Source organism: Cornus florida, unplaced genomic scaffold, assembly GCF_030987335.1.
Source record: "Cornus florida cultivar Cherokee Brave unplaced genomic scaffold, ASM3098733v1 CherokeeBrave_3.0.0_Hap2_Chr03, whole genome shotgun sequence".
NCBI classification, from domain to species: domain Eukaryota; kingdom Viridiplantae; phylum Streptophyta; class Magnoliopsida; order Cornales; family Cornaceae; genus Cornus; species Cornus florida.
This window is the reverse complement of record NW_026775573.1, coordinates 59445306-59471519: the sequence shown is the minus strand read 5'-3', so window position 1 is coordinate 59471519 and position 26214 is coordinate 59445306. Positions and strand designations below refer to the sequence as shown.

General features: G+C 34.8%; 1 protein-coding gene and 1 pseudogene across 1 annotated transcript; one reads left to right on the top strand and one right to left on the bottom strand.

The window, feature by feature from the left end:
* Nucleotides 1-10947: 10947 nt before the first annotated feature.
* LOC132302025 (small nucleolar RNA R71) lies at nt 10948-11046 on the bottom strand (annotated as a pseudogene).
* A 10788-nt stretch (nt 11047-21834) lies between these two features.
* LOC132301650 (uncharacterized) lies at nt 21835-22491 on the top strand. The gene has a single exon (XM_059798890.1). The coding sequence runs from the start codon at nt 21835-21837 to the stop codon at nt 22489-22491; it is 657 nt and encodes a 218-aa protein (XP_059654873.1).
* Nucleotides 22492-26214: the final 3723 nt, after the last annotated feature.

Here is a 26214-nt window from a genome sequence, read left to right as displayed (position 1 = left end):
TTCCATTAATGGGAAATATATTGTTGTGAACAAAATGCGACTACTAATTGCAATATTAAGCATGGACCATCAGATTCATGTATGAATTGTCTACCTAACCAACAAATAAACTAAGTGTAACACAATCCATCAATTCTAAGTATGACCCATCAAACTAGTTACAATTGTAGTACACATCAATCTAAAGAATCATGGAATTTGTAATAATAAGCCATGGAATATCAAATCAAGTATAGATTGCCTACCTACCTATAAGTATGAATTAAATTGTAGAACAACCCATCAAGCATAAGAATCATCCATCAAATTAATTTACAAACCCATTTAATGAAAACTCATACTTAGCCATCACTAAATCCTTAATTAATCACACATAGATATGCAATCAACATAAATAATCTAGTGTAGAGATCAATTCCCTAAATAATCACACATAATACAACATGTAATCAAATAGAGAATCAATATAAAGAATTAATCCATATGAATCATGTAAGAAATAATTCATAATTTAATCATACATAGACATGTGCGGTTCAAGAAAAGCCTTTTAGGTCAAATTTAAATTTATAAAAACCACTACCACCATTACTACTAACGTAGCAAGAGTTAGTAGGGATCGTCCCAAGGGATTATACGTGTTGAAATTTAACTTTGACTCTAATGTATCACAAGATTGCAAAGAGATTTGATGAGATGATTAAACTACTTCAATTAATGAAAATGCAATTAAAATAAAACTAAGTTGAAATAGGGATTTAAGATATATGAAGAGAGGTCTTAGGGTGTTGGAATCTCCACTAAGTTCATTTAATTAACCACTTGCTTTCCATTAATGGGGAATACATTATTGTGAACAAAATGTGACTACCAATTGCAATATTAAGCATGGACCATCAAATTCATGTATGAATTGTCTACCTAACCAACAAATAAACTAAGTGTAACACAATCCATCAATTCTAAGTATGACCCATCAAACTAGTTACAATTGTAGTACACATCAATCTAAAGAATCATGGAATTTGCAATAATAAGCCATGGAATATCAAATCAAGTATAGATTGTCTACCTACCTACAAGTATGAATTAAATTATAAAACAACCCATCAAGCATAAGAATAATCCATCAAATTAATTTACAAACCCATTTAATGAAAACTCATACTTAGCCATCACTAAATCCTTAATTAATCACACATAGATATGCAATCAACATAAAGAATCTAGTGTAGAGATCAATTCCCCAAATAATCACACATAATACAACATGTAATCAAATAGAGAATCAATATAAAGAATTAATCCATATGAATCATGTAAGAAATAATTCCTAATTTAATCATACATAGACATGTAAATAAACTAGAGAATTAATTGGAAAAATTAAACCATAGAAATCATAGAAATATACCACGATTCATTAAATTCACAAGGCTAGAACATTAATCACAACAATATATATAAATCCCTAAAAATAGAAATACAAGGGTTTAGATTACACAAGACTTAGGGCCCATCCAAGCCCTAAGTGTAGATCTAGCCAATCATGGACGAGGTAGATGTGGTCATGAATCCTTAACGGTAAGCTCCAAACATGGCTCCATCTTCTTCTTCATCTTCTTCTTTGAAGCTCTAAAGAGAGAGAAAAAGTGGATCTAGAGATGGGTCTTCTTGATGTGCCTCCACTTCCCTTTTTTCTTCTAACCCTAATCTTTAACTTTTCTAGAGAGGGAAAATAAAATTACAATGTAAAAATAAAATGATGAAAAGCTCCCTTACGAAATGGGTCACTTCCCTTTAAATAGAAGATCCTTTTCTTAGTCATTAAATCAGAAATATAACCCCAAAAATATCTAATCCCGCAACTATGTGGTAGGTAGAAATCGGCGCGCGGGAATAAGACAGCTCACTGCTAGCACATTTTCGATCGATCCAACTTTTGATCGATCCAATTTTTTATCGATCTTGGTGAGATCGATCTCACTTTTCTGCGATAGATCTGACTTGGTAGTTTTTCAGCATCAGCCTTCTTTTGCTCCAAATTCTCACAAAGACTTAGTTTGACTCCAAAAAGGCCTTAAGAAGCCATTTTTAGCTCGTTTTAACTTTATTGACGTAAAAAGGGAAATAACATGAAATTAGTTTAAAACGAAAAAATAAGATAGATAAAGGTCCTAGAATACTCAAGCTTAAGGGGTTCAAATGCGCACTTTTCAGTGCTCATCATATATATATGGTTGGATTAAAATAATTTCTAGACACATTTTTCACGATTCCTTGTGGCAGTGGGTGAATTTTATCACGATAGTTGATGAAATTTTAATAATTTCATATTATTTCCTTGTAGGTAAAATTTCAATAATAAGGCTCTGTTTGTTTGAGAGAAAATATTTTCTAAAAAATATTTTGTATGTTTTTCTGTGTTTGGTTATTCTAAATTCAAAGAAAATCATTTACAAAAGAAAATAATTTTTCAAAATTTAACCAAAGCAACTTACTAATTAATCATCCAAAAATCATTTTCCGAGCCTATCAATTTCACTCTTGATCTCCTCAGCAAAAGTATATAGCATCGAAAATGTCAATCAAGTATATGAAAAAGTTACAGCGTAACCAAAAAGCAGTCTAGAGAGAGAAAGAGAGTGTCTAGAGAGAAAGAAATGAGCCCTTTAATAAAGGAGTTCTTAGAGAGAATGAGATGAGTCCGATAGTGACCAAAAATAAAACAACTATTAAGAAAAGAGCCAATAGGCTCACTAGCTATTATGGGGTGAGAGACACCATGCCAATCTCTTCTTTAACAACAACAATCATGCAATTTCTTAATTTTGATTTCTTCAATAAAAAATATTTTTTAAAATTTTGCCAAACACCGGAAAATAAAAAATGAAAAAAACATTTTAATTGAAAAAGTGTTACTTAAAAAATATTTTACAAAGAACATATTTTTTGCTCAAACAAACGTAGCCTAAGGCTCCGTTTCTTTCGATGTAAAATATTATAATGGAAAAAGATTTTTTTTTTAGGTAAAATATTTATTTTTTTATTTTTGCTTTTTTGGTGTTTGGCAAATGTGTAGATCGGGGTTGGGGTTGAGTTGGGACGTAGAAAATAATTTGACGAAAATTAGTGAGTAAGTTATTTTTGTTAAGTTTCAATAATTTTTTTCTTCATAAATATTTTACGACAATCAAACACTGAAAAATAAAAAATATTTTATATTCAAACAAATAGAGAGCGTAAAATATTTTATGTATTTTATGGTGTTTGGTTGTCGTAAATTATTTACGAAGAAAAGAAATATTAAAACTTAACAAAAATAATTTATTCATCACTTTTTGGCACACCTAATGGACTCGATCTCAATATCGACGTAAATCTTTGCCAAACACCAAAAAATAAAAATAAAAATAAAAATAAAAAATTTACCTTAAATTTTTATTTATTTATTTATTTTTTATCAAAAATAATTTTACGTCGAAACAAACGAAACATAATAAAAATTCATTCTGCGTAACAGAAAATGTGACCAGAGAGAATATTGATTAGACATGTTGATACCTTCTTCTCATCCATTTGGAAAGAATTATAGTAGTAGATCTACATTAGCATGTTCCAAACTACAATTTTTTTTCAAAATTTTCTATTATCTTGTACTTTCTCTTTTTTGGGTAAATATTTTTTATAATAAAAATTAATGTAAAATAAGTTTTGAAGCAGACTATCAAATCAATTATAGAGAGACTTAAATTAGAGAAGAAAACACATAAAAATGAAAAATGAAAAATGAATAAAAATGAAAGAAAAGGAAGACACAAGTCATGAAAGTCTTATACTTTCTTTACTTAATTTTACAAATTTATGAAGTAGCAACAATTTTTTTTTGTTTTTTTGGTAACATGCGACAGGATTTCAATGCACAATACTCAACATGTAACTCATACTTTGTCCTTATCAAGAATAACAAAAATATAATTAAATTTTTTGTCTGATGGAATGTTCCTAGAGAAGCGTTACATAAAATAGGCTTCAAAGATCCAATTTCACATAACACCATTTTTCTTCTTTTTTTTTTTTTTTTTTTGGGTGTGCCTTTGCTCTTATTTGAAGAAATATTTTCAAGAGAACAAAATCATGTTCTTATTTTTAGAAACAAAGTCTCATATATATATATATATATATATATATATATATATATATATATATAATGTCTTACAATTTTTTATTTCGTTGTGATTTTAGAAATTTAGGCATGTTAAGTACACATTTTGTTTTTATCGACTACTGTATTAGCTAAGTGAACAGTGAAAAAATGATTTTGGTAAAAAGAATGCTTTTGTTTTGTACAGTGTTGAAACAATTTGTGAATAGTGGCCAAAGTTAAAACACCAATATATTTTCGCACAGTAACAACGAGTACTGTAGCAATGAATAGTACCAAAAAAAATATATATTAAAAAACTCTGAAATGACATTTTTAAACTAACCATAATATATTTTTTAAATTGCAACATTTTTTTTTACCAAACATGTTTTTGTATTTGTGCTTCCAAAATTTTTGCAACAAACATTACCAAATATGATTCCGATTCCTATTCAAAATACCATATAACAAAACACGTGCCAAATAAGCCCTTAATAATTCTTTTAATATAATGTTATGTTGGAGTATGTCTCAAATTGTGTCGAAGGATGCTGTTCTGGAAGAGTCCAACTGGTCCAACTTGAGTTCGACCAGTCACACTTGTCGAAACGTTAAAGATCGAGGTACTGGGGAAGTCCGACCGATCGAACTCGCCTGACATGTGTGAGATAGAGTTTTCTTATTTGAAGAATTGTTTTCCTAAAGTCTATACACTTGTGGGGGAAGTTATTTATTTGTAACTAAGGAAGTTGTTTCTCACTAGAATTCTATTTTAGAGTTGTAGATTGATATGATAGCTTCTTGGTAGGCAAGTTGTGGAAATTCAAGTCCAATAAGGAATTGGTAATTTAAGACTATAAATAAAGCTGAAGTTGGGTGGAAAAGGTAGAAAGAAAAGATAATATGTAAGGTTTAAAATGGTGAGTGTTGTGAGGAGAGGAGATAATATATGCAATTCCCATGTATAGTGATATAGCCTCAAGAGTATAATGAGTGAGTAAGTGGGGTTGGGTATATATGGTTGTATATTCTATTTCTTGATTCATAATAGTGAAGTTCTTTCTTTCCATAGATGTAGTCCTAGTTAAGGTGAACTATGTAAAATAGTGCGTTGTGCGTGAATGTGTATTATTGTTTCTCCATATATATTTGTGTTGATCGATGATATGATGATGATGCTTCAACTATGTATGATGAAGGAAGGATTTATTTCCCACAACAACTGGTTGAAGGGAGTTAATATTCCCAACAACTTGTATCAAAGCCGATGGAGGGTTAGAACCTGTGGTTGATCTTGAAGATCATAGCCGAAAGTTGGTGTGAAGTTTGTTAGAAAAAAAAGGTTGATCGTGAGTTGTTTTGGAGATTCAGTCAGAGTAGATGATGACATGAAGATGATGGTGTAACTATTCACATAAACCCATGGGGAAAGAGTCTTGGGACAAGCCAAAGAGTGTGCACTAGTATGGAAGGATGAAGAGGTTGCCTGGGAAAAAAAAATAGATGAAGGGATTTTCTCTCAGCCCTAAAAGAGCAAGTAGTATGTTGGTGAATGCAAAGTGGAGTTGATAAAGTGGATGGGTAAAGTTGCAGCTTATTGGTGAGTGTAGACTCATTGAAATTGGTGGCCAATAATGGATGGTTGAACACTAATAGCAAGGGTGTGTTGATGGAAGGAAGGAAAATGGTAGAAAGTTGAAAGGTCTTCAGTTGAAGGAGCGCGTTGATAAAGAGAATTTGAGCCAAGGTGGAGATTGTTAAAGTATATCTCAAATTCTGTTGAAGAGTATTGTTCTAAAAGAGTCCAACCGGTTGCACTTGTCCAAGCATTGAATATTGAGGTACTGGAGAAGTCGTTGGTCGGACTCGCCTAACATGTGCAAGATATATTTTCCTTATTTGAATAATTTCTTTCCTAGAGGCTACAAACTTGTGGGGTAAGTTATTTCTTTGTAATTACCAAAGTTCTATCTAACTAGAATTCTATTGTAGAGTTGGAAATTGATATAGTAACTCCTTGGTAGGCAGGTTGCGGGAATTCTTGTCTAATAAGGAATTAGTAATTGAAGACTATAAGTAGAGGTGGAGTTTGGTGGAGAACGTATAAAGAGAAGAAAAGATTTAGGGTTTGAAAGGTTGAATTTTGTGAGGAGAGGAGAGAGTATATGTAATTGTATTGGAGGGGTTGCAGCTTAAGCAGTTAGATGTTAAAACTGTTTTTCACTATAGTGACCTAGAGGAGTAGATTTACATGCACCAACAGGAGGGTTTCTCAATCAAAGGAAATGAGAAACTAGTGTGCAAGTTGAAGAAAAACTTGTATAGTTTGAAGCAAGTTCCAAGGCAGTGATACAAGAAATTTGATGAGTTTATACATGAACATGGCTACAAAAATTGTAACGTTGACCATTGCTGCTACTTTAACATGTTTGATATGAGTTACATCATTCTCCAACTTTATGTTGATGACATATTAGTGACAAGTTCGGATTTTGAAGAAATTAGCAAGTTGAAAAAGCAATTATCAAATGGTAACAAAGTAGATTCTTGGGATGAGGATTAGTAAGGACAAATAGAAAGGTACTTTGTAGTTGTCTCAAATTAATTACATTGAACGAGTTATGAAAAGGTTTAATATGAGTAATGTTAATGTGGTGTGTACACCCTTAGCTAGTCACTTTCTTTATACAAGGATTAATGTTTGAAGACAGAGGATGAGAGATAATTTATGGCTAAAGTCCCTTATGCTTTAGCAAGCAGAAGTTTGATTTATGTTATGGTGTGCATAAGAATGGACATTGCACACGTAGTGGGAATAATGAGTAGATTTATAAAGGATTCAGGAAAGCTACAATGGTAAGTAGTGAAGTGGATATTGAGATATTTACGGGGTACCATAAACAGATGGTTGTCTTTCAGAAAGGGCGAGGTGAAACTATATGGGTATGTAGATGTAAACTTCATTGGTGAGGTAGACCACAGAAGGAGTACTATCAGGTATGATTTCACAGTGGGCACAACTACAATTAGTTGGATTTCACAGATACAGAAGATTGTAGCATTATCCACGACATAGGCAGAGTACGTGGCTTTGATAGAGACCAACGAGGAGATGACTTGTTAACAGAGTTAGGATTCAAATAGATGAATAATGTATAGCACAATTATAGTCATAATACAATACACGTAGCAAATAATTAAGCATTTTATTCAAGGACCAAACATTATAGGACTTTAGTATCATTTCATCAAATTGTTGTTAGAAAATAGGGTTTTGACACTTGAGAAGATACTTGGCACTGAGATTGAAGCCGACATGTTGACTAAGAAAGTGAGTATGGAAAAACTAAAGCTATGTGCAACTTCAGTCGGTTTTATAGCTTGAAGAGATTAGCGCACCGATATGCATCAGACATGTATTGAAGTTGATGGAATGGGTTTATAAGTGCTCCAGCCTCCAAATGGGAGATTATTGAGGTATATAGAGTCTGATCACTTCTTGAATTACATACTAGAGGACTTAGACTGATCTAAAATTTACGGACTGGTCCAATTTTTCTATTTTTATAGAAATTGGCTATAGAAGGAAACAGAGAGGTTCAACTTTTCTGGACCACTCTAAGTTGGGCATTGATGAGCGCTAAAAAGTGAGTATTTAAACCCCTTAAGCTTAGGCATTCTATTATCTTTATCTATCTTACTTTACCGTTTTAGATTGATTTCGTATTATTTCCATTTTCAGGCACTTATCCCGAAAATAAGCTAACTCAGCCAAATAAGAGCAGAAATGAAGCAATTTTGGGATGAATCAAAGAAAGGAGCCAAGTGGAAGCAAAAGGAAGAAAAAGGTGGAAATCAACGTCTTCGATAGATCTCAGATCAAAGTTTGATCGATCTAATATGATCGATCTCAGCACTTCAAGATGGATCAGAGCCATGATGACATTTTCAGAGATCTCAAAAGTTTGATTGATCCAACATCATTCTTCGATCTATCGAACTACCTTGTCCTTATCCAAATGATTGATCTTATCTAGTTGTACCACCCTACCAACCACTTTTGTCCTTTTCCCAAAAAAAAATTCAAAATATCTCAGATTTGTTTTTATCCAAAAAGCGCTATCATTGAGGATCGATCTAGCCTAAGTTCGATAGATCTCAGCCATGTTCGATCGATCCAAGTCCAAGGTTTGATCAATCGAACTTCGTCCAGTGCGAAAAGTTAAATTTCCAGCTCATTGAAAGTTGTCCTTTATCCAATCATTGGGGAATATTTGCTGTACGACCCCAGCTCATTTTGTGTCATTCGACCTTCCTATGTAAGGATAAAGATTACTTTTTACACCATAACATATCATATCACATCATATCATCTCATACCTTGTAAGAACTCTTGGAGAGCAAGCTTAGAGGAGGAAGAGGCTAGAGACACCATTGGAGACTCTTCATCAACCAAGGAGCAAATCTCTACCATGGAGTTAGCCTTTGAGGGTTGGAGAAGCACTACCATGAGTGGCTAGACATCCTTTTGGGGCTAGAGTTAGCCCCAAGCATGCTTTCTACATCTTGATTCTGTGTGTTATTGAGGGATTAGTGTTGTAATACATGTTTTAGCACTTTTATATATATAGATCTTGTTTATTCAATGATTTATGTGGTTTAATGCTTCCAATTGATCATTTCATTCTATCCATATGTCTATGTATGCTAAAATAGATGTTCATGTGTTTGTCTCTATTTCTTGTGTTATTGATGCATGTCTATCTGTATTAATACCATATATCTAGAGATTGTCAAAACATTGTGCTTAATGGAATGCTCTTGTAATTTTCTAGATGGTTCATGCTCATTTCTTGATGGATTGTGCCTCTCCCTTAGCTTAATTAGTTTAATTTCATGTCATTAGCTTAATTGTAGTGTAGTGGTAGCATAGCTGTTAGATAGGAGGACAATCTATGCTTGTTGTTTGATGTTCCATACTTTTGAATGCGAGTATCATATGTCTCTAACCTTGTGGTGTATTTGGTTTGTGAGCTTAATGAAATGATTAATGACTTGCTTGATATATTGTGTTTTTCACATGCGATTTAGACAATATATACTTAATTGTTAGATATATCATGTTTTTCACATGTTGCTTAGACAATATATGCTTAGTTGGTCACCCTTGCTAATTGAATCAACCAAACATGCACACATCAATATTGCAACACACATTTCCCTCATTAGTCACTTGTTAAGGGTCTAGAAAAGTATTGCTTGGTAGTGACCTCTAAACCCCAAGAACTCTCTCTCTCTTACTTACTCTTTATTGTATTCAATTATTGAGTTTAATTTGCTCCCTAGTTTAATTAACCAACCAACTATTTGTTTGATCACTCAACCTATTAACCCTAATTGTGATTCCACAATCGAATTCGACTCCAATCCCTTGGGATGATCCCTACTCACCCTAACTATATTTTTAGTGAAGGTAGTAGTGGCTTCTATAAATGTAAAACTTGGCCCTCGCCTTAATGCACACTCCTAAGCTTGTGGTAGGACGATGACACACCATCAGTTTTTGGTGCTGTTGCCGGGGATTAGGCAACGTCGTATTTGTGGAATTCATTAGGATTTAGTACTCTTTTGATCGTGTCTTTACTTTGTTTTTAATTTTCTTTTTGTTACTTATTATGTTTGTTCATCTTTGACAAGGAGCATTGAGCTAGGAGGCAAGCAAAGGAGCCACCAAGCAAAGGAGCTAAGCAAGAAAGGAAAAATGCTAAAAGTTTTTAAAAAATTTGCTAAGCTAAGCTATAAATTTGGAGTTGAAGTGCTAAAGGACCTTTGTGAGCCTTTTCTTACTCAATCCCTTAGTTAAATTGTCGGCCCGCGTGGAGGCTTGTTTTTAATTTCCTAGATAAATCGTGAGCCCTCGTGGAGACATTTTTAATTGTTTTTTGCGTTGTTATCAAAGCATAGGAGTATGGGTTAATTGTTTATGGAGGAAGATTAATTGAATTGTTGTGAAGTCGAAGTGTTTGTTCATTCATTGTGTTTTTCTGTGTTTTTACATTGTGCATGCATGGTCGTAGATCACTAAGACCAATTCTTGTCCCTTTTGATTTGCATCTTGAATCTGTAGTTAGAAATCCTAGGGGAAGAGGAAGTTCTAGTTCTACCCGATCCATTACATCAATGGAAGGCCATAATGAAGAGCATGTAGAGGACCTTAGTCACATAGACCAACAAAGTATCCTCCATCCAAATGTGCATAATGAGAACAAGTAAGCACCATTAGACATGCCTAGGCCATTCATTCACCAACCACAACAACAACAAGGCCAAGTTCCATTTGGAATGCCAAGGCCAATATATGCTCCACAACCTCCCATCATTCAAGGAAATTAAAATCAAGGTGCCCATGTTGCACCTCAAATTGCTAATCATCCACTTGCTTTAAGAGATCACTATGTGCCTAATGAATACAATGCCCCTACATGCATTCAATTGCCACCATTTAGAGCACATCACTATGAAATTAAGCCACAAACTAATCAAATGCTTCTTAACTATCATGGAAGTCCAAGTGAAGAACCTTACAAGCATTTGGATGAGTTTCTAGAAGTATGTTCCACTGTAAAATATACGGACATATCGAAAGAGGTCTTAAGACTCAAACTTTTTCTATTCACCTTAAAAGACAAGGCAAAGTATTGGTTTAACAATCTTAGGCCTTTTTCAATCACTTCTTGGGCATAAATGCAACAAGAGTTCTTGAAGAAGTACTATCCGGTTTCTAAGACCAATGCCATGAGAACCTCAATTCGAGAATTTTCACATGGGGATGGAGAAACGTTTCATGAGGCATGGGAATGCTTAAATGAATTGCTTAGGAAGTGTCCACATCATGACATGCCCAAATGGCAATTAGTTCAATATTTCTTTGAGAGCTTATCGGACAATTACAAAGGCATGGTTAATGCTTCCATGGGTGGCTCATACATTGACAGGCATGAGGATGACGTGTGGCGTCTTTATAAGAGCATGAGTGAAAATTCTTTGCATAAAACATTATCATCCAAGAATGGTAGAAATTCACAAGGTAGGACGAGTGTTGGCTTATATCAAGTCGACTATTCAAATGAAATAGCCGCCGAAATGAAGTCTTTATCTCAAAGGTTTGATCAATTTTTGATTAACTAAAACTTGGCGAACCAAGTATCTTCCTTCCCTAACCATTCTCATCATGCATCAAATGAAACATGTATGACTTGTTCTAGTGTTCTTCATTCTACTTCTCATTGTCCTTACGGACAGTGCAAAATGAACCTAATAAACAAGTCAATGCAGCTTTTGTGAACCAAGGGAACAATCCTTATGGTACTCATTATAATCCAAGTTAGAGAAATCATTCGAATTTCTCTTGGAAAAACCAAAGAGATGGCTCAAACCCTTCCCAAGGCGGTTTTCAAGGGAAGTACATTCCACCTCCACTTTAAAACCAAGGATCCCAAGGTTATAGACCTTATCAATCACAAGGGAATCAATTTGCTAACTCTCATTTTCCCAACCAATCTTATTCCCAAGGAAATGCTAGAATTCCCGCATTTGAAGAAAAAGTTTTGAATGCTTTGAGCACTTTAGAGGCTAGCACTCAACTGCTTCATTCTCACTCTCAATCTATTACCAAGCTAGAAACCCAAGTAGGGCAAATAACAAGCACTCTTAATGCAAGAGATAAGGGAAAGATGCCTATGAATGCCCCACTTAAGCAACAATGTGTTGTGGAAACCCATTCCTCATCAGAAGGCCACACCATTGAACATGTTAATGCGGTGATTACCTTGCGGAGTGGTAGGATTGTGGACAATCAAGTTGAAATGTCTAATAAAGAGAGTGAACCGGTACAACCTCAAGTTGTCACCCATCCCGTTTCACATCCCATTCTTCCTTCATTGCATATATATGATCTTATGAATGAGAAAGCTTCAAAATGTGATTTGAAGAATGATTTGAAGAAAGATTTGCTGAAAAATGAATTTGAAAAGGTTTTGTTGAAAAATGATTTGAAACAAAGTGATTTGAAAAATTCTTGTGTTGAAGAGTTTTCCAAAGAAAAGGCTGAAAAAGTGTTTGAGCCAAAAGTTCCATTTCCGGATGCCTTAAAATGATCCATTTCAAAAGATAAGTAAAAGGCAAAAACCAATGAAATCATGGAAATATTTAGGCAAGTGAAAGTCAATCTTCCACTTTTGGATGCAATCAAGCAAATTTCGGTTTATGCCAAATTCTTGAAAGACTTGTTCACCCAAAGGCGGAAGAACAAGAGCCAAACACCAAGAAAAGTGGTTTGACTGAGCAAGTAAGCTCAATTTTACAACATAACACTTTACCAAAGTTTAAGGACCCCGGTTCACTTACTACTTCATGCATTATTGGTGATCATATCATTAATCGGGCACTTCTTGACTTAGGAGCAAGTGTTAACCTTTTTCCATACTCGGTTTATGTCAAATTGGGCCTAGGTGAATTGAAACCAACGTCGGTAGTTTTACAACTTGTCGACCAATCCATTAAGAAGCCTAGGGGTATAATTGAGGATGTATTGATTAAGATTGACAAATTTTTCTTCCCCGTTGATTTCATTGTCACTGACACGGAACCGGTCCCCAATCCTAAAAGCCAAATTCCTGTTATCCTTGGCCATCCTTTTTTGGCAACCGCTAATGCCGACATCAATTGTAGGACGGGGATAATGAAGATCTCATTTGGCCACATGAAAGTGAAGTTGAATATCTTTAATCCCACACCTAATTCATTTGACAAATATAAAGGAGAAGTTAATGTTGTAGATAAATGTCATGATCTTCAATGTCAAGGAAGTGAGTTTTTGTGTAAGACCAAAACTTCAAAAGGATCATCTTCAACCTTGCATTCTCAAAGTGTTGTTTCAAATTCTTACATTAAAAGGGCATGGAAGCCCAAAGATTGTAATTGCATTGACAAGGGATCAAAAGTTTTTTTTGAGCTTAATCCAATAAGTTCTTCAAAGAACCATTTGTTGGGTGGAGTTCAAAGCATCTATCACACCAACAAGGAGGGGATGCATTATAAGATCTTTGATCCGGGCTAAAAGAGTCCAATGTCTTGCTAGAGATGTTAAAGACTAGCACAATTTTTCGTAAGGTGTCAAAACCCTATTCCTCCCTCATTTCTATCTTAAATTTCATTTCCTACGAAGTCTAGATACTTGTTTTTGGTTCATATGAATTGCTAGGAATTGTGGTTAGGATTGTATGCACTTTTATGTTGTAATTGAGCATTTTGCATAAGTTCGATCGATCTCAAATGAGAGTTCGATCGATCGAACTTCCACCTGCATCCAACACTAAGAAAAAAATTTCACCTGTATCCAAATCATCTCTCTGTCCCATCGTTCGAAGTTATTCTCAGATAGATCAAAAGACCTTAGATCGATCCAACTTCAAAGTTTGATCGATCTCGTGCTCCAACACTTAGAAAAAATTTTGAGCCTGCATCAACTTGCATATTTCAGCTCTCTGTCTCATCGATCGAAAACATTTCAAGATCAATCTGAAGTCCTTAGATCGATCCAACTTCAAAGTTTGATCGATCTACAAGTTCCTACACTTAGCCAAATTTTTGAACCAAAAACTTGCATATTTTTGCTCTCTTTCTGATCAATCGAACATTTAATTCTCTATTTTGACTTTGCTTCGACTTCATTTGACTTTTTAATTTTAAAAAAAATCCAAAAATATTTTTTATTTTATTTTCTTTTTCAAAAAACCCAAAAAGATTTTATTTTATTTAAAAAAAGAGAAGAAGAGAAAGATTTTTACTTTATTTATTTCAAAAATCCAAAAAGATTTTATTTTCTTTTATTCTATTTTTCAAAAATTCAAAAATATTTTCTATTTTTCAATTTTAATTTTTAATTTTAGTTTTTAATTTTTCAAAAAATCTCAAAAATTCTAAAAACACTTTTAAGAGAGATCATCAAAGTTCGATCAATCTGAAATCTCAGTTCGATCGATCGAACTAATTGGGAAAAGTTTTTTAAAATAGACCTTGAGAGTCTCAAGATCGATTCATTAAATCGATCCAACCCTCCAAGCCCTCGTCCCTCATCCTTCATCGCCATTGCACTCACCCATCTTGATCATCTTCTCCGGCGAATCTCCGGCGAGATCCAAACTTTGATTCTCTCTCTCTTCTCTCGGATTTTCATCTCCATCTTCTTCTCATCTTCTCTCGCGACTTGAGGTAAGATCCGAACCCCATCTTTGATTTTAAGCTTCAAGTTGTTAAATACATGTTTTAAATGTTGAATCCATGATATTTTGTTGATGATATCCTCCATTAATGGAGCTTGAAGCATGTTTGTATATATGTGTATATATATGTATATATGGTTATATATTTTTTAGTTTTGATTCGATTTGTGGGAGTATGGGCCATGCTATATGAGTAGGATTGATGATCTGATGAGTTAATGGGCCCACGACACTGTTTGTGTGGCCCCCGTGCTTCCAAAGTCACAGATCTATGACCTTTCAGTTTTCATCTTTGCACAGTTCGATCGATCGAACTTCTATCTCAGATCGATCTTAAGAGATCGATTGAACTTAGTTTTTTAATTTCTCATATCGATCGAAGTTTTGAGATCGATCTCAAACCTTTTTATGATCGATCGAACTTCACAAATCTCATACACACACTTCATTCATCATGTATTATGTTCATGCTATCTTATATATGCCCAATGCCTGTGATATTCCACATTGGATGCATTTCATACTTACATTGTTTAGCATGCTTCATATCCTGTCACTTGCATAGATTCATGTCATCTATATGTTTTATCTATCTTATTTGACATGCATATTTCTATTTTGTGCTTTCAATTCTTTATTCTGGCACTGACTCCCATTGCAAGTTTTAAATTATTTTTCAGGCCATGACTAAGCGCAAGGCTGTTGCCAAGAGGCAACACGGGACTCAGAGACATATCAAACCTAGGATAGAGGAGCCAGCAGAGCCCTCTCATATACAGGGGGAGCCATTACAGCCTACTCCACCTCAGTCACCTGCTCATGAGGCTGAGGATGATCATATTCCATCTACTTCTACAGTTTAGCCTACGTTTACACCGTCCCCATCTCCATCACATGCTGGAGCTAAGCATTCACCATTACCATCTCCACCATGCCAGCCAGCTCGAGAGCGTGATAGGCCCGCGCTTAGATATGCGCATATGACAGTAGACCATGAGTCAGCTTTCGACACAGATTTCTTTTCTAGATCAGTGCTGACCCTATCAGCTTATCATGATATTATCCAGAGGGGCCTTGCAGCTATTCTTGCCCTAGTTACTGTGCCAGTCTACCCGCGGCTAGTACGGATGTTCTTCCAGAACCTCCGACCGTCCCCGCGTACCACAGCAGAGCTGGTCACTACTATAGATGGCCATCAGATTACTATTACTGTGGACACACTAGCCAGATCATGCCATTGTTCACACCGTTGCCCTCCGGAGCTATAGGAGCTATGTTTGAGGCTATACAGGCCTTCTTATGCCAACATGGCAGTTTTCTTGACAGGTCACCATGCCGATGGCGAGACTTTCGTCACCCGCACTTTTCTTCTAGATGACCTATGGTTCTTTGATTCAGTTCTCTTTCGAATTATATATATATATGGCCGGGCACAAGATTCAGCGCGCGAGGAGACTATCTGACAGTCCTTTACGCATTTTATACAGGCCACTAGGTATTTATCCCCGCACTCATCTGGAGCTTGATAAAGAAGCTCTTCGACGAGTATATCAGCAAGGAGAAGCCCTGAAGGGCTAAGTCTCTCCCTTTTGGCCACCTTATCACCCAGATACTAATTGATCAGTGCTATCCTTTCCATCCTCTGGAGCACCCTGAGAGAAGTTCCTGTCACTTCTTAAAGAAGGACTGGAATAAGAGCTACAATGCTATTATCACCAGACTGCAGGACCACATAGTAGTGGCTGCAGAGGAGCTCGAGGCAGAGGCAGCAGCAACAGACCCCGTAGCGGATGATGTACCAGTAGGTCCAGCTGCTGAGCACATAGACATCGATTTAGAGCGACCTACAGATGACGCAGAGCAGCACTCTCCAGCTGGGTCACCAGTACACGAGGAGGAGCAGACTCGGGATCTTTCTTCTGATTCATCCGTACCTGAGGCTCCTAGTCAGACCCTCGGCTTTGGAGAGCGTCTTCGGGCTCTTGAGGATGTAGTGGTTGCTATTAGAGCTGATACCGCTGCCATTCGAGCCGATGCTATAGCCCACTGAGCTGATTTTGCTACATTCCGCACGGATGTCATGACTGCACTCCGAGACTTATCTCGCGATATCCACGGAGCTCGCCCTGCCCGTCTTGCCTCGTCCACATGAGATTTCCAATTTCTTCTATCTTTTTATACTACACCTCTGTGCTCTATACTTCATTTTTGTCACTGTATATTATTTGCAGCCGGATATGTCAGCTTTGCTCTTTTGATGTACTCTATACCTTATTTTCTTTATATATGTTTTTTATATGGATGTTATCTATTATATTCTTATCTCTGTATGTTTGACTCCATCAGGGGCATCATAGTGATTACAGTGAGAGAGACTGCTACATAATTTTCAGGACCACCCTTATACCTCTCTCACTGCTTTATTTCATTTACACTTGCATGTCCACTGTGCACTGATTATCCCTTTTTACTATCTGATAAATTTATCCGAGTGCCAAATTTCAGGACCACAGTTAATTTACAAGTTTGGGGGGGCCATGCCACCCACTTTGGATATTGCAATCCCAGCCATTCTTTGCTTTAATTGCACCGGTATACTCTTTCCTTTGTTCTCTTTGCACATTGAGGACATTGTGCCGTTTAAGTTTGGGGGTAATGGTGTATGTTATAGTGTTTTCTTTTAAATTCAAAATTTTGAGCATGACTTGTGTATTTGAGAGATTCTCTATAATTGGTCCATATCTAGCTATGATTTTGATCTTCTGAGGATTGTATTGCTTAAACTTTAAAAATTGCTTGACTTGAGAGTCCAATACTCTTTGTATGCCTTATGGATGCCATTTAGGAGTAAATTTTTCAAAAGATTGATATCTCGCTTGCACTTGTGGTCCACATCATCTTGATTTTGTGATTGTTTTGAGATTCACTTTTGGATTCTACACTAGCACAGGCGCACACTAGCATTCATTTGTGGGGTACATGCTTAGTTGATTATTGAATTGGTTATATCCCAATTGGGCTAGTAGTGCATTGAAAGTTTTCATTCTTGATAAAGGTGGATAACAACCCCTTTTCACTAAATAGCCGGGATTCTAGCCTCATCAAGCATTGAATTTCTCGCGCCGAAAGGTGGAGGGCCCAAACTCTAGGTTAATAATTGAACTTGATAAAAAAAAAAAAAAAAAAAAAAAAAAAAAAAAAAAAAAAAAAAAAAAAAAAAGAAGTTGCAAAAGTAATAAAAAAGTGAAGACTTCTCCCAAAAGGTGAAAAGTGGGAAATGATTAGATGGAGGTTGTCTTGATTTGTAGCCTAGTTGATTTGAGCTTGTAAGTCCGTAGAGGTGTTTGAACACTTAATGCCCTAAAGCCGTTTGGTTTGGGAGTCATTGACCTAACGCTCGACCTTATGAATCACTAGAAAGCTTAATAAATTAACACATTGCACCATGCTTCCATCTTTGATCCTAAAAAAAAAAAAAAAAAAAAAAAACACCCTAGTGAAAAAAGAATAAGCACACCTAGAATAACAAAGCTTTAATAAAAAGGTCCACTTTTTGTTTTGATGATTGGTACTAGATTTGTGTGCTAGTTTGAGGGTAAAGATATGATTAATTCTTTAGTTGGCTTAGATAGCAACATATTTGATGCCAGTCCACTCAAAAAGGATTCTAGAGTTATTTCGATTTGCATAATCATTTTCTTGATGTGTGGAAGACCATATTTGCTTGCTTGATGTTGAGATTTTGGGAGATTGCTTGGAAAGGGTTAAAAAATTGCATACTTGAGGTAGTTTTCTCCCAATGCTTGTTTGCAATATTGGTGTCTCTTTTGAAAAATGAGCTTAATGTTTATGGATATCATTTCTGGAAACCCTCACGAGACTTCACTCGTCCACTAGGGGTAACCTAGGGGTTTAAAAGGCTTGTTGCATATGCTAAGTGCAATCGTGTTCCCTACAAAAGTGGCATTACCATTTATTGTTTTCTAATTCATAGTTGTTTAGTTATTCATTTCATTCCTTTACTTTCTAGTTCATTGTTAGGGACTAGCAATATTTAAGTTTGGGGGTGTGATGAGCGCTGAAAAGTGCGTATTTAAAGCCCTTAAACTTAGGCATTCTAGTACCTTTATCTATCTTACTTTACCGTTTTAGATTGATTTCATATTATTTCCATTTTCAGGCACTTGTCCTGAAAATAAGCTAACTCAGCCAAATAAGAGCAGAAATGAAGCAATTCTGGGATGAATCAAAGAAATGAGCCAAGTAGAAGCAAAAGGAAAAAAAAGGTGAAAATCAACGTCTTCGATTGATCTCAGATCAGAGTTCGATCGATCCAACATGATCGATCTCAGCACTTCAAGATGGATTAGAGCCATGATGACATTTTCAGAGATCTCAAAAGTTTAATCGATCCAACATCATTCTTCGATCGATCGAACTACCTTGTCCTTATCAAAATGATTGATCTTATCTAGTTGTACCACCCTACCAACCACTTTTGTCCTTTTCCCAAAAATATCTTCAAAATATCTCAGATTTGTTTTTATCCAAAAAGCGCTGTCATTGAGGATCGATCCAGCCTAAGTTCGATAGATCTCAGCTATGTTCGATCGATCCAAGTCCAAGATTCGATCGATCGAACTTCCTCTAGTTCGAAAAGTTAAATTTCTAGCTCATTGAAAGTTGTCCTTTATCCAATCATTGGGGAATATTTGTTGTACGACCCCTGCTCATTTTGTGTGTCATTTGACCTACCTATATAAGGATAAGGATTACTTTTTACACCATAACATATCATATCACATCATATCATCTCATACCTTGTAAGAACTCTTAGAGAGCAAGCTTAGAGGAGGAGGAGGCTAGAGACACCATTGAAGACTCTTCATCAACCAAGGAGCAAATCTATACCATGGAGTTAGCCCTTGAGGGTTGGAGAAACACTACCATGAGTGGCTAGACATCCTCTTAGGGCTAGAGTTAGCCCCAAACATATTTTCTACATCTTAATTTTGTGTATTATTGAGGGATTAGTGTTGTAATACATGCTTTGGTACTTTTATATATATAGATCTTGTTTATTCAATGATTTATGTGGTTTAATGCTTCCAATTGATCATTTCATTCTATCCATATGTTTATGTATGCTAGAATAGATGTTCATGTGTTTGTCTCTATTTCTTGTGTTATTGATGCATGTCTATGTGTATTAATGCCATAGATCTAGAGATTGTCAAAACATTGTACTTAATGGAATGCTCTTGTAATTTTCTAAATGGTTCATGTTCATTTCTTGATGGATTGTGCCTCTCCCTTAGCTTAATTAGTTTAATTTCATGTCATTAACTTAATTGCAGTGTAGTGGTAGCATAGTTGTTAGATGGGAGGACAATCCATGCTTGTTGTTTAATGTTTCATACTTTTGAATGCAAGTAGCACATGTCTCTAACTTTGTGGTGTATTTGGTTTGCGAGCTTAATAAAAGATTAAGGACTTGCAAGATATATTGTGCTTTTCACATGCTATTTAGACAATATATACTTAATTGTTAGATATACTGTATTTTTCACATGTTGCTTAGGCAATATATGCTTAATTAGTCACCCTTACTAATTGAATCAACCAAACACACACACATCAATATTGCAACACACATTTCCCTCATTAGTCACTTGTTAAGGATGTAGAAAAGTATTGCTTGGTGGTGACCTTTAAACCCCAAGAACTCTCTCTCTCTTACTTACTCTTTATTACATTCAATTATTTAGTTTAATTTGCTCTCTAGTTTAATCAACCAACCAGCTATTTGTTTGATCACTCGACCTACTAACCCTAATTGTGATTCCACAACCAAATTCGACTCCAATCCCTTGGGACGATCCTTACTCACCCTAATTATATTTTTAGTGAAGGTAGTAGTGGCTTCTATAAATGTAAAACTTGGCCCTCGCCTTAATGCACACTCTTAAGCTTGTGGTAGAACGACGACACACCATCAGGCATAAAATAATGATTACGTCAATTGTGCTTGGGAATTGCAAAAATTAGTTTCGTTTATTGTTTCAGACTCTTCAAAAGGCCTAGACTTGTGGGACAAGTTGATATCCTTTTAAAGTAATTCTTTATATGAACCCTAATCAGATTTCAAGGAGTGCTCCAATTTAGTGAGAATTGTATTATGCCTATCAAGAGACAATAGATGATTGAGTGGAAATTCTTTATTGTAGCCCTTCATCTTTTTCATAATGAAATTGTTTGTTTGGTGCACTGTGGACGTTGCTCAAGTTTTGGGTGAATCACGTCTATCTTGTATTCTTTTATGATTGTCTATTTTTTTTTTTAAGTTGCTTTATGTTTATTTTACTACTCGAACATCGTTATTTAGAGTTTTCGTCACAAGAAGTATTATTATAAGACTTCAAAACAGTGGAAATAATGTTCCCAATGTAAAATTATTGGAAGAGATTGAAATCAATTTTTTTTCCCCTACCTAAAAATAAAAAATAAAAATAAAAAAATCTCTCACAAGGCTCTCCTAAAAAACGCTACTATAAGATACTAAGAGGTCAAATATTTTTGGCGGTACGAGGTTGAGTCATTTAACCAAGAAACTCTAGTGATACTTTATCACTTTCAAAAGAAAAAAGTTCGGAATTGATATGTCCCTGTACCTAGAGTAAGTTTTTTGTTGATGAAAAAAAAAATAATACTCCCTTTGTTTTAAAAATGTGTTTATCTTTTTTTTTTTTTTGACTGTTCGAAAATAATTGTCGATTTTCTTTTTCAAACAATATGTTTCACATTTTTCTATATATATCCTTGAAATTTAAAATTTCAAATTTGAATATTAAAAACTTAAAAAGGTAAGTTAGTAACTTTACATGGTGACAATGTATGTCTCCCATGTCCCCATAAAAATTATTATTCTCCAAAAACAACACTTAAATTAGAACAGAGGGACTAATAAATTAACCAAGTATAGGTAGTGGTGAATTTAGACATTGCTGAAAAAAGAAAAAAAATTAGACATTGTTTTCCAAATCCAAATGTTATACATATATTTGAAAAAGAAAAAGAAAAAGAAAAAGTGAGAATCCAATTCCCCCGGCCCTATAAATGTCAGAACCACCTCCGAAGACCAAGAACCCAAAAGAAAGGAAAACAATTTCCACTGCACATTGCCTTGTTCCCACTTATAGCCAACTCTCTCTTTCTTCTCTCTCACCATATCCTCTTTCTCTCTCTTCGCCATGAACATAAAAGCAGCAGTGAACTCTCTCTGCTCTCTGTTTGAACAGATGACCTCTGCCAAGATTTTGATCCTCACCCAATTCTCTTTCGAGTGAAAACCCATAAACAAAATCCCACTCCACAACCCAAAAGTCAATCCGAATTCCCCAAAAAATGGATTCATTCAACATCGCAGATCTCAAAGTCGAGAAGGCCAACGCGATCCTGAGGTACCGCCGGCTTCAAAGGATCACTTCTCTGCTCCGGTTCGTGGAACTCTGCGTGGTTCTGATCGTAATCTCCAAGTACTCCACTCAGTTTAGTGCCGTTTTTGGACTCTCCGGCGAGTTTTTCCGGCGACTATCAGTGACCCTTTTCAGTCCTCGCTTCGTGTTTGTCATCGGAAACGCCATAGTCATAGTTCTCTTCATCTTATCGGGACGCTACACAAACCAAGGTGACAGCAGAAACAGCAACAAAACAGATCTCTACGAACAGTACGTGGAAATCATGGAAAAGAATAAGAAAAAACAGAGTGTTTGCGAGGACGATGTTTCAGCATCATCTATGGCGAACACATATATGTACAGTTTGGCAGAAAGGAAGATTCACAGGACTCATTCAGTGGAGAGTGTGAAGAGTGAGAAACCTCGCCGTGAACTTAGGCGATCGGCGACGGAGATGTGCAAGAAGAGTGTGAATTCCGGCGAGAAAGTGGCCGTGGCTTCGGACGAGATGAGCAGCGAGGAGTTCCGGCAGACGGTGGAGGCTTTCATTGCCAGGCAACAGAAGTTTCTCAGGGAAGAAGAGTTCTCTGCTATTGTTTCATAGCTTTCTTTGCTCATCCATATAAACCCTGTTTCTACTCTTATGCTGTTTTTCTGAATATAGGTAATGTTAATACCTGTATAAAAATAAATAAATAAATAGTAATGTTAATTAAAATATTACTAGAATTAAATCACTTCTTGTTTTTTCCTTTTTGTTTTTTTGGGAGTACTTAATTTTTCTTTTTTGATTATTCATGGGGAGTTCTTGGTCAATTATTTCTATTTTCCATTTATCCTAAATAAATAATATATACAGAGAGAGTAGAAATTCTGGTAATGGATGTTACTACCTAACTAAGAGCTGTTTGGCATATTCTTTTGGATAGGAAGAGACACGAGATGAGATATATGAGAGAATAATACTATTCTAAATTCTTCCTCAATTAGAATAGTATTTCTCAATAGAGAGAATGGATTTTGGGAAATGTTCGCACTGAGAAGTGTTTGGGATGCAAATTTTCCTGAAGAAAAGGAAAAGGGAAAGGGAAAGGAAAAGCAAAAGGAATTGGGAGTAGCATGTGAGAATAGTATGCTAAATTGTTGTTTGTTAATGGTTGGAATTTCAAAACATGTTGGAGATCAAGCATTAAAATTCCAACAAGTTGGAGAATTAAAGCCACTAGTGAGTGAACCAGCCAACAGTACTGATGCCTCCCGAAAGCGTCTTTATATGTATACCAAAAATCATATTTTTTTTTTACTTAATTAAGTCTATATAGATCGAGTTTATATACTTAATTGCATGGTTTGTTGTCCCAAAATTTTGAAGAATTTTGTGAAGAAAGAAAAATATTATGCAAGAGAAATCATTTTTATCAAATTTTTTTTTTTTTTTTTAAAAGACTTGGAACGTTTTTCGTAATTATTGATTGTTGGATGAATGCTCCAAGCCCGAATTTTGGGAAAATTGATCGATTGGACTTATTTAGGAAAAAAAAAAAACTTGTAAGGTTGTATATTATTATGTAGAATTGATTGTCGAATCCTTTATGACCCGTTTGGATCGCCAGGGGGCCAAATGGGCATGTTGACAGATTTTTTGAACTGATACAAAGTGTCTATTTTTTACTAACAGGAGAATTTTTGACTGAAAAAAAATACAAAGCGTCTATTTTTTAACTAACAGGAGAATTTTTGACTGAAAATGTCCTAATGAGCAAGACTACATACGTCATTTTTGGCAAAATACCATCATTTAGGGCCTCAAAACGAGATTTTTCTATACTATAGGAAGCCCATTGAAAATTTTAGAATTTTTGTTCGTTCGGTAAATGAACTCCGATTGCGTTCAAATTTTATATTTAATAGTTTTATTTGATTAAACTTCTTTCTCTATTTTTTTAGAATTTGTTAAGACACTTTATTTTTAAGTTTATTTTTGAATATTAATATCTTTTCGAGATTACATTTACTTATGTTATAAGGTTCTGTGTTGCAAGTTAGTTTCCTTATGAATTAATGTTTTCGTTCATTATAAAAATATATACGGAGTCTAATGCAAGGCAGAATCACATGTTAAATTATCAATATAATTATCAAATTTTATCTAAATTTGTCTCTTACCTTGTGAATTCAAAGTAATTTATCATTCACATCATTATAAATATATATAATGTAGAGCCGAGTCACACATTCAATTATCAATACAATTATAAGATTTTCTTATACCATTATCTTGAGTGAAATTTCTTGGCCATTTTATACAAAGTAAATAAATAAATAAAATAAAGTCGCGCGTGTTTGTTCATTTGCATATCTTTCACCTTTAATTTGAATTCTAATTTTAAATAGGAAGGTGTTAACCGTGATATTCATACTCTTTCTTCTAATATTTAATTATCTTATTATAAGTTAGAAACAATAATCTCATTTCTGTTAACCAAATATGTATATATATAGATATATATATTAGTGTCATTTCACTATAAATAAGAAATTTATTTATCAATGAGGAGAATACAAATATTCCTCCGTTCAAAATATCTTATAATAAAGTTTCCAATCAAACTATGTAATTACTAGATAGGATCAGTAGTAGAAGGGTTACAAATGAACTAAAATGTTCATGTACAACTGCAAATTGATTGGAGTTTGCTCGTCAAGTTAAGTTTGAACTGATTTTACTTTTTCCTTGACGTCAATTGTCAAATCTGATTCCAAATCATAGCATAAATCCATTATTTTACCCTTTGAAAGAAAAAAAAAAAAAAAAAAAAAAAAGAATTATTAAACTTGAACTTGATTTTTGAGTTACTTTAATAAATGAGCCGAACTTAAATTCAATTTTTGATCTCATTTAGTAAATAAGTTAATCATAAAATTTCATAGGCTCAACTCGTGAAAGCTTTTGAACACAAAACTCGTGTAGGCTCGCATGTGACTATGAATATAAATTTGTGTAGACTTATATAGGTTTATGAACATAAACCTATGAACATGCGTTAGACTTGAAAGGCCCATGTAAGGCTCGTGTCAAAGTTGTTTTGAACACAAGTTGTTATTGACTAATTATGACCTAATGAGTTGGTTCATCAGGTGTGTCAAGGGCCTCAAGGCTCAAGATATAAGATGATTGATTTACTTTAACTGCTAATGTCCAGCTGGTGCCTTGAATCTCTCTTATAAAGTATAAAACCTATTTCTTATCTTCTTTTTCTTTTCCGGGTAATTTATGGATTATCAAGCCAAGTTGTATGGATCATTGGATCAATCATGACACTGTATGTATAAATATCTACAATATATTTTTATATATTTAAATCAATAAAACTGCTTAAAAAAAGAAAAAAGAAAAAAGAAGAAACAAAATTATGAGCATGCAGGTTGTTGAGTGGTACTCACTCTATGATGTTCCCATTCATTGGTAAGAAATAAAAACAAACGTTCACCAGAATCACCACCACCAATATGCTATTATGTATGATATTACAAGTTGGGGTTAGTAGAATGGTAGGTAAGACGTTGGCTCCAACAATTTGGTAAGTGTGTACATGCCTGTGTTTGTGACTGTGTATATATAGTGGGAAGTTCTTATAAGCACCCACAAAATTATACTCCGGTTATAAGAGGAGAGGATCTTAAATTCTTAACTATAGTAACATATATCTAGTTATTATAAAAAATGATATTAACGCTCCACTATTATACTCTAGTGACTCCAACAATCAGGGAAAGATGTCAGGGTTTTAATTCATGGTGAGTCAGGGAGGAGAGAGATGGAAAGAGATTTGGAAAAGTTTCAAAGTGAAAAGAGTTAAAAGAGAAGCAAGTGTGAGTTACGCCGTGCGGAAGCTGTTAGTTGATTTAATTGTGATTAAATCTCTAAATGACCTAGATGAGATTATAAAGTCAACGACTTGCCTAATTTTTGTGATTGATTAATTTATCCAACCAATATGATCAATTAAACATCCACAATCACCAAGTTAAATACTGAAAAGTAAAGTAAGTAAAGTTAGAGAGATGACACCAGAATTTTAGCGAGGAAACCAATTGGAAAATTTCGAGAATTTTTGCGCTGTCTTGAGTGTAAATTAATGATCCACTATGTATAAAGCAAAATACACTGAACTTTAACTCAAGCTCACACCCCTTCACTCTACCAAGACCCAAGTTGCTGAACACCTCTGACTTTGCGACTTCCCGTCCAACAGCTCTCGACTTCAGACTTATGCCTCGAACCTTGTAAAAGGATTGCTGGTAGATCAACAACACTGCGCAAGTG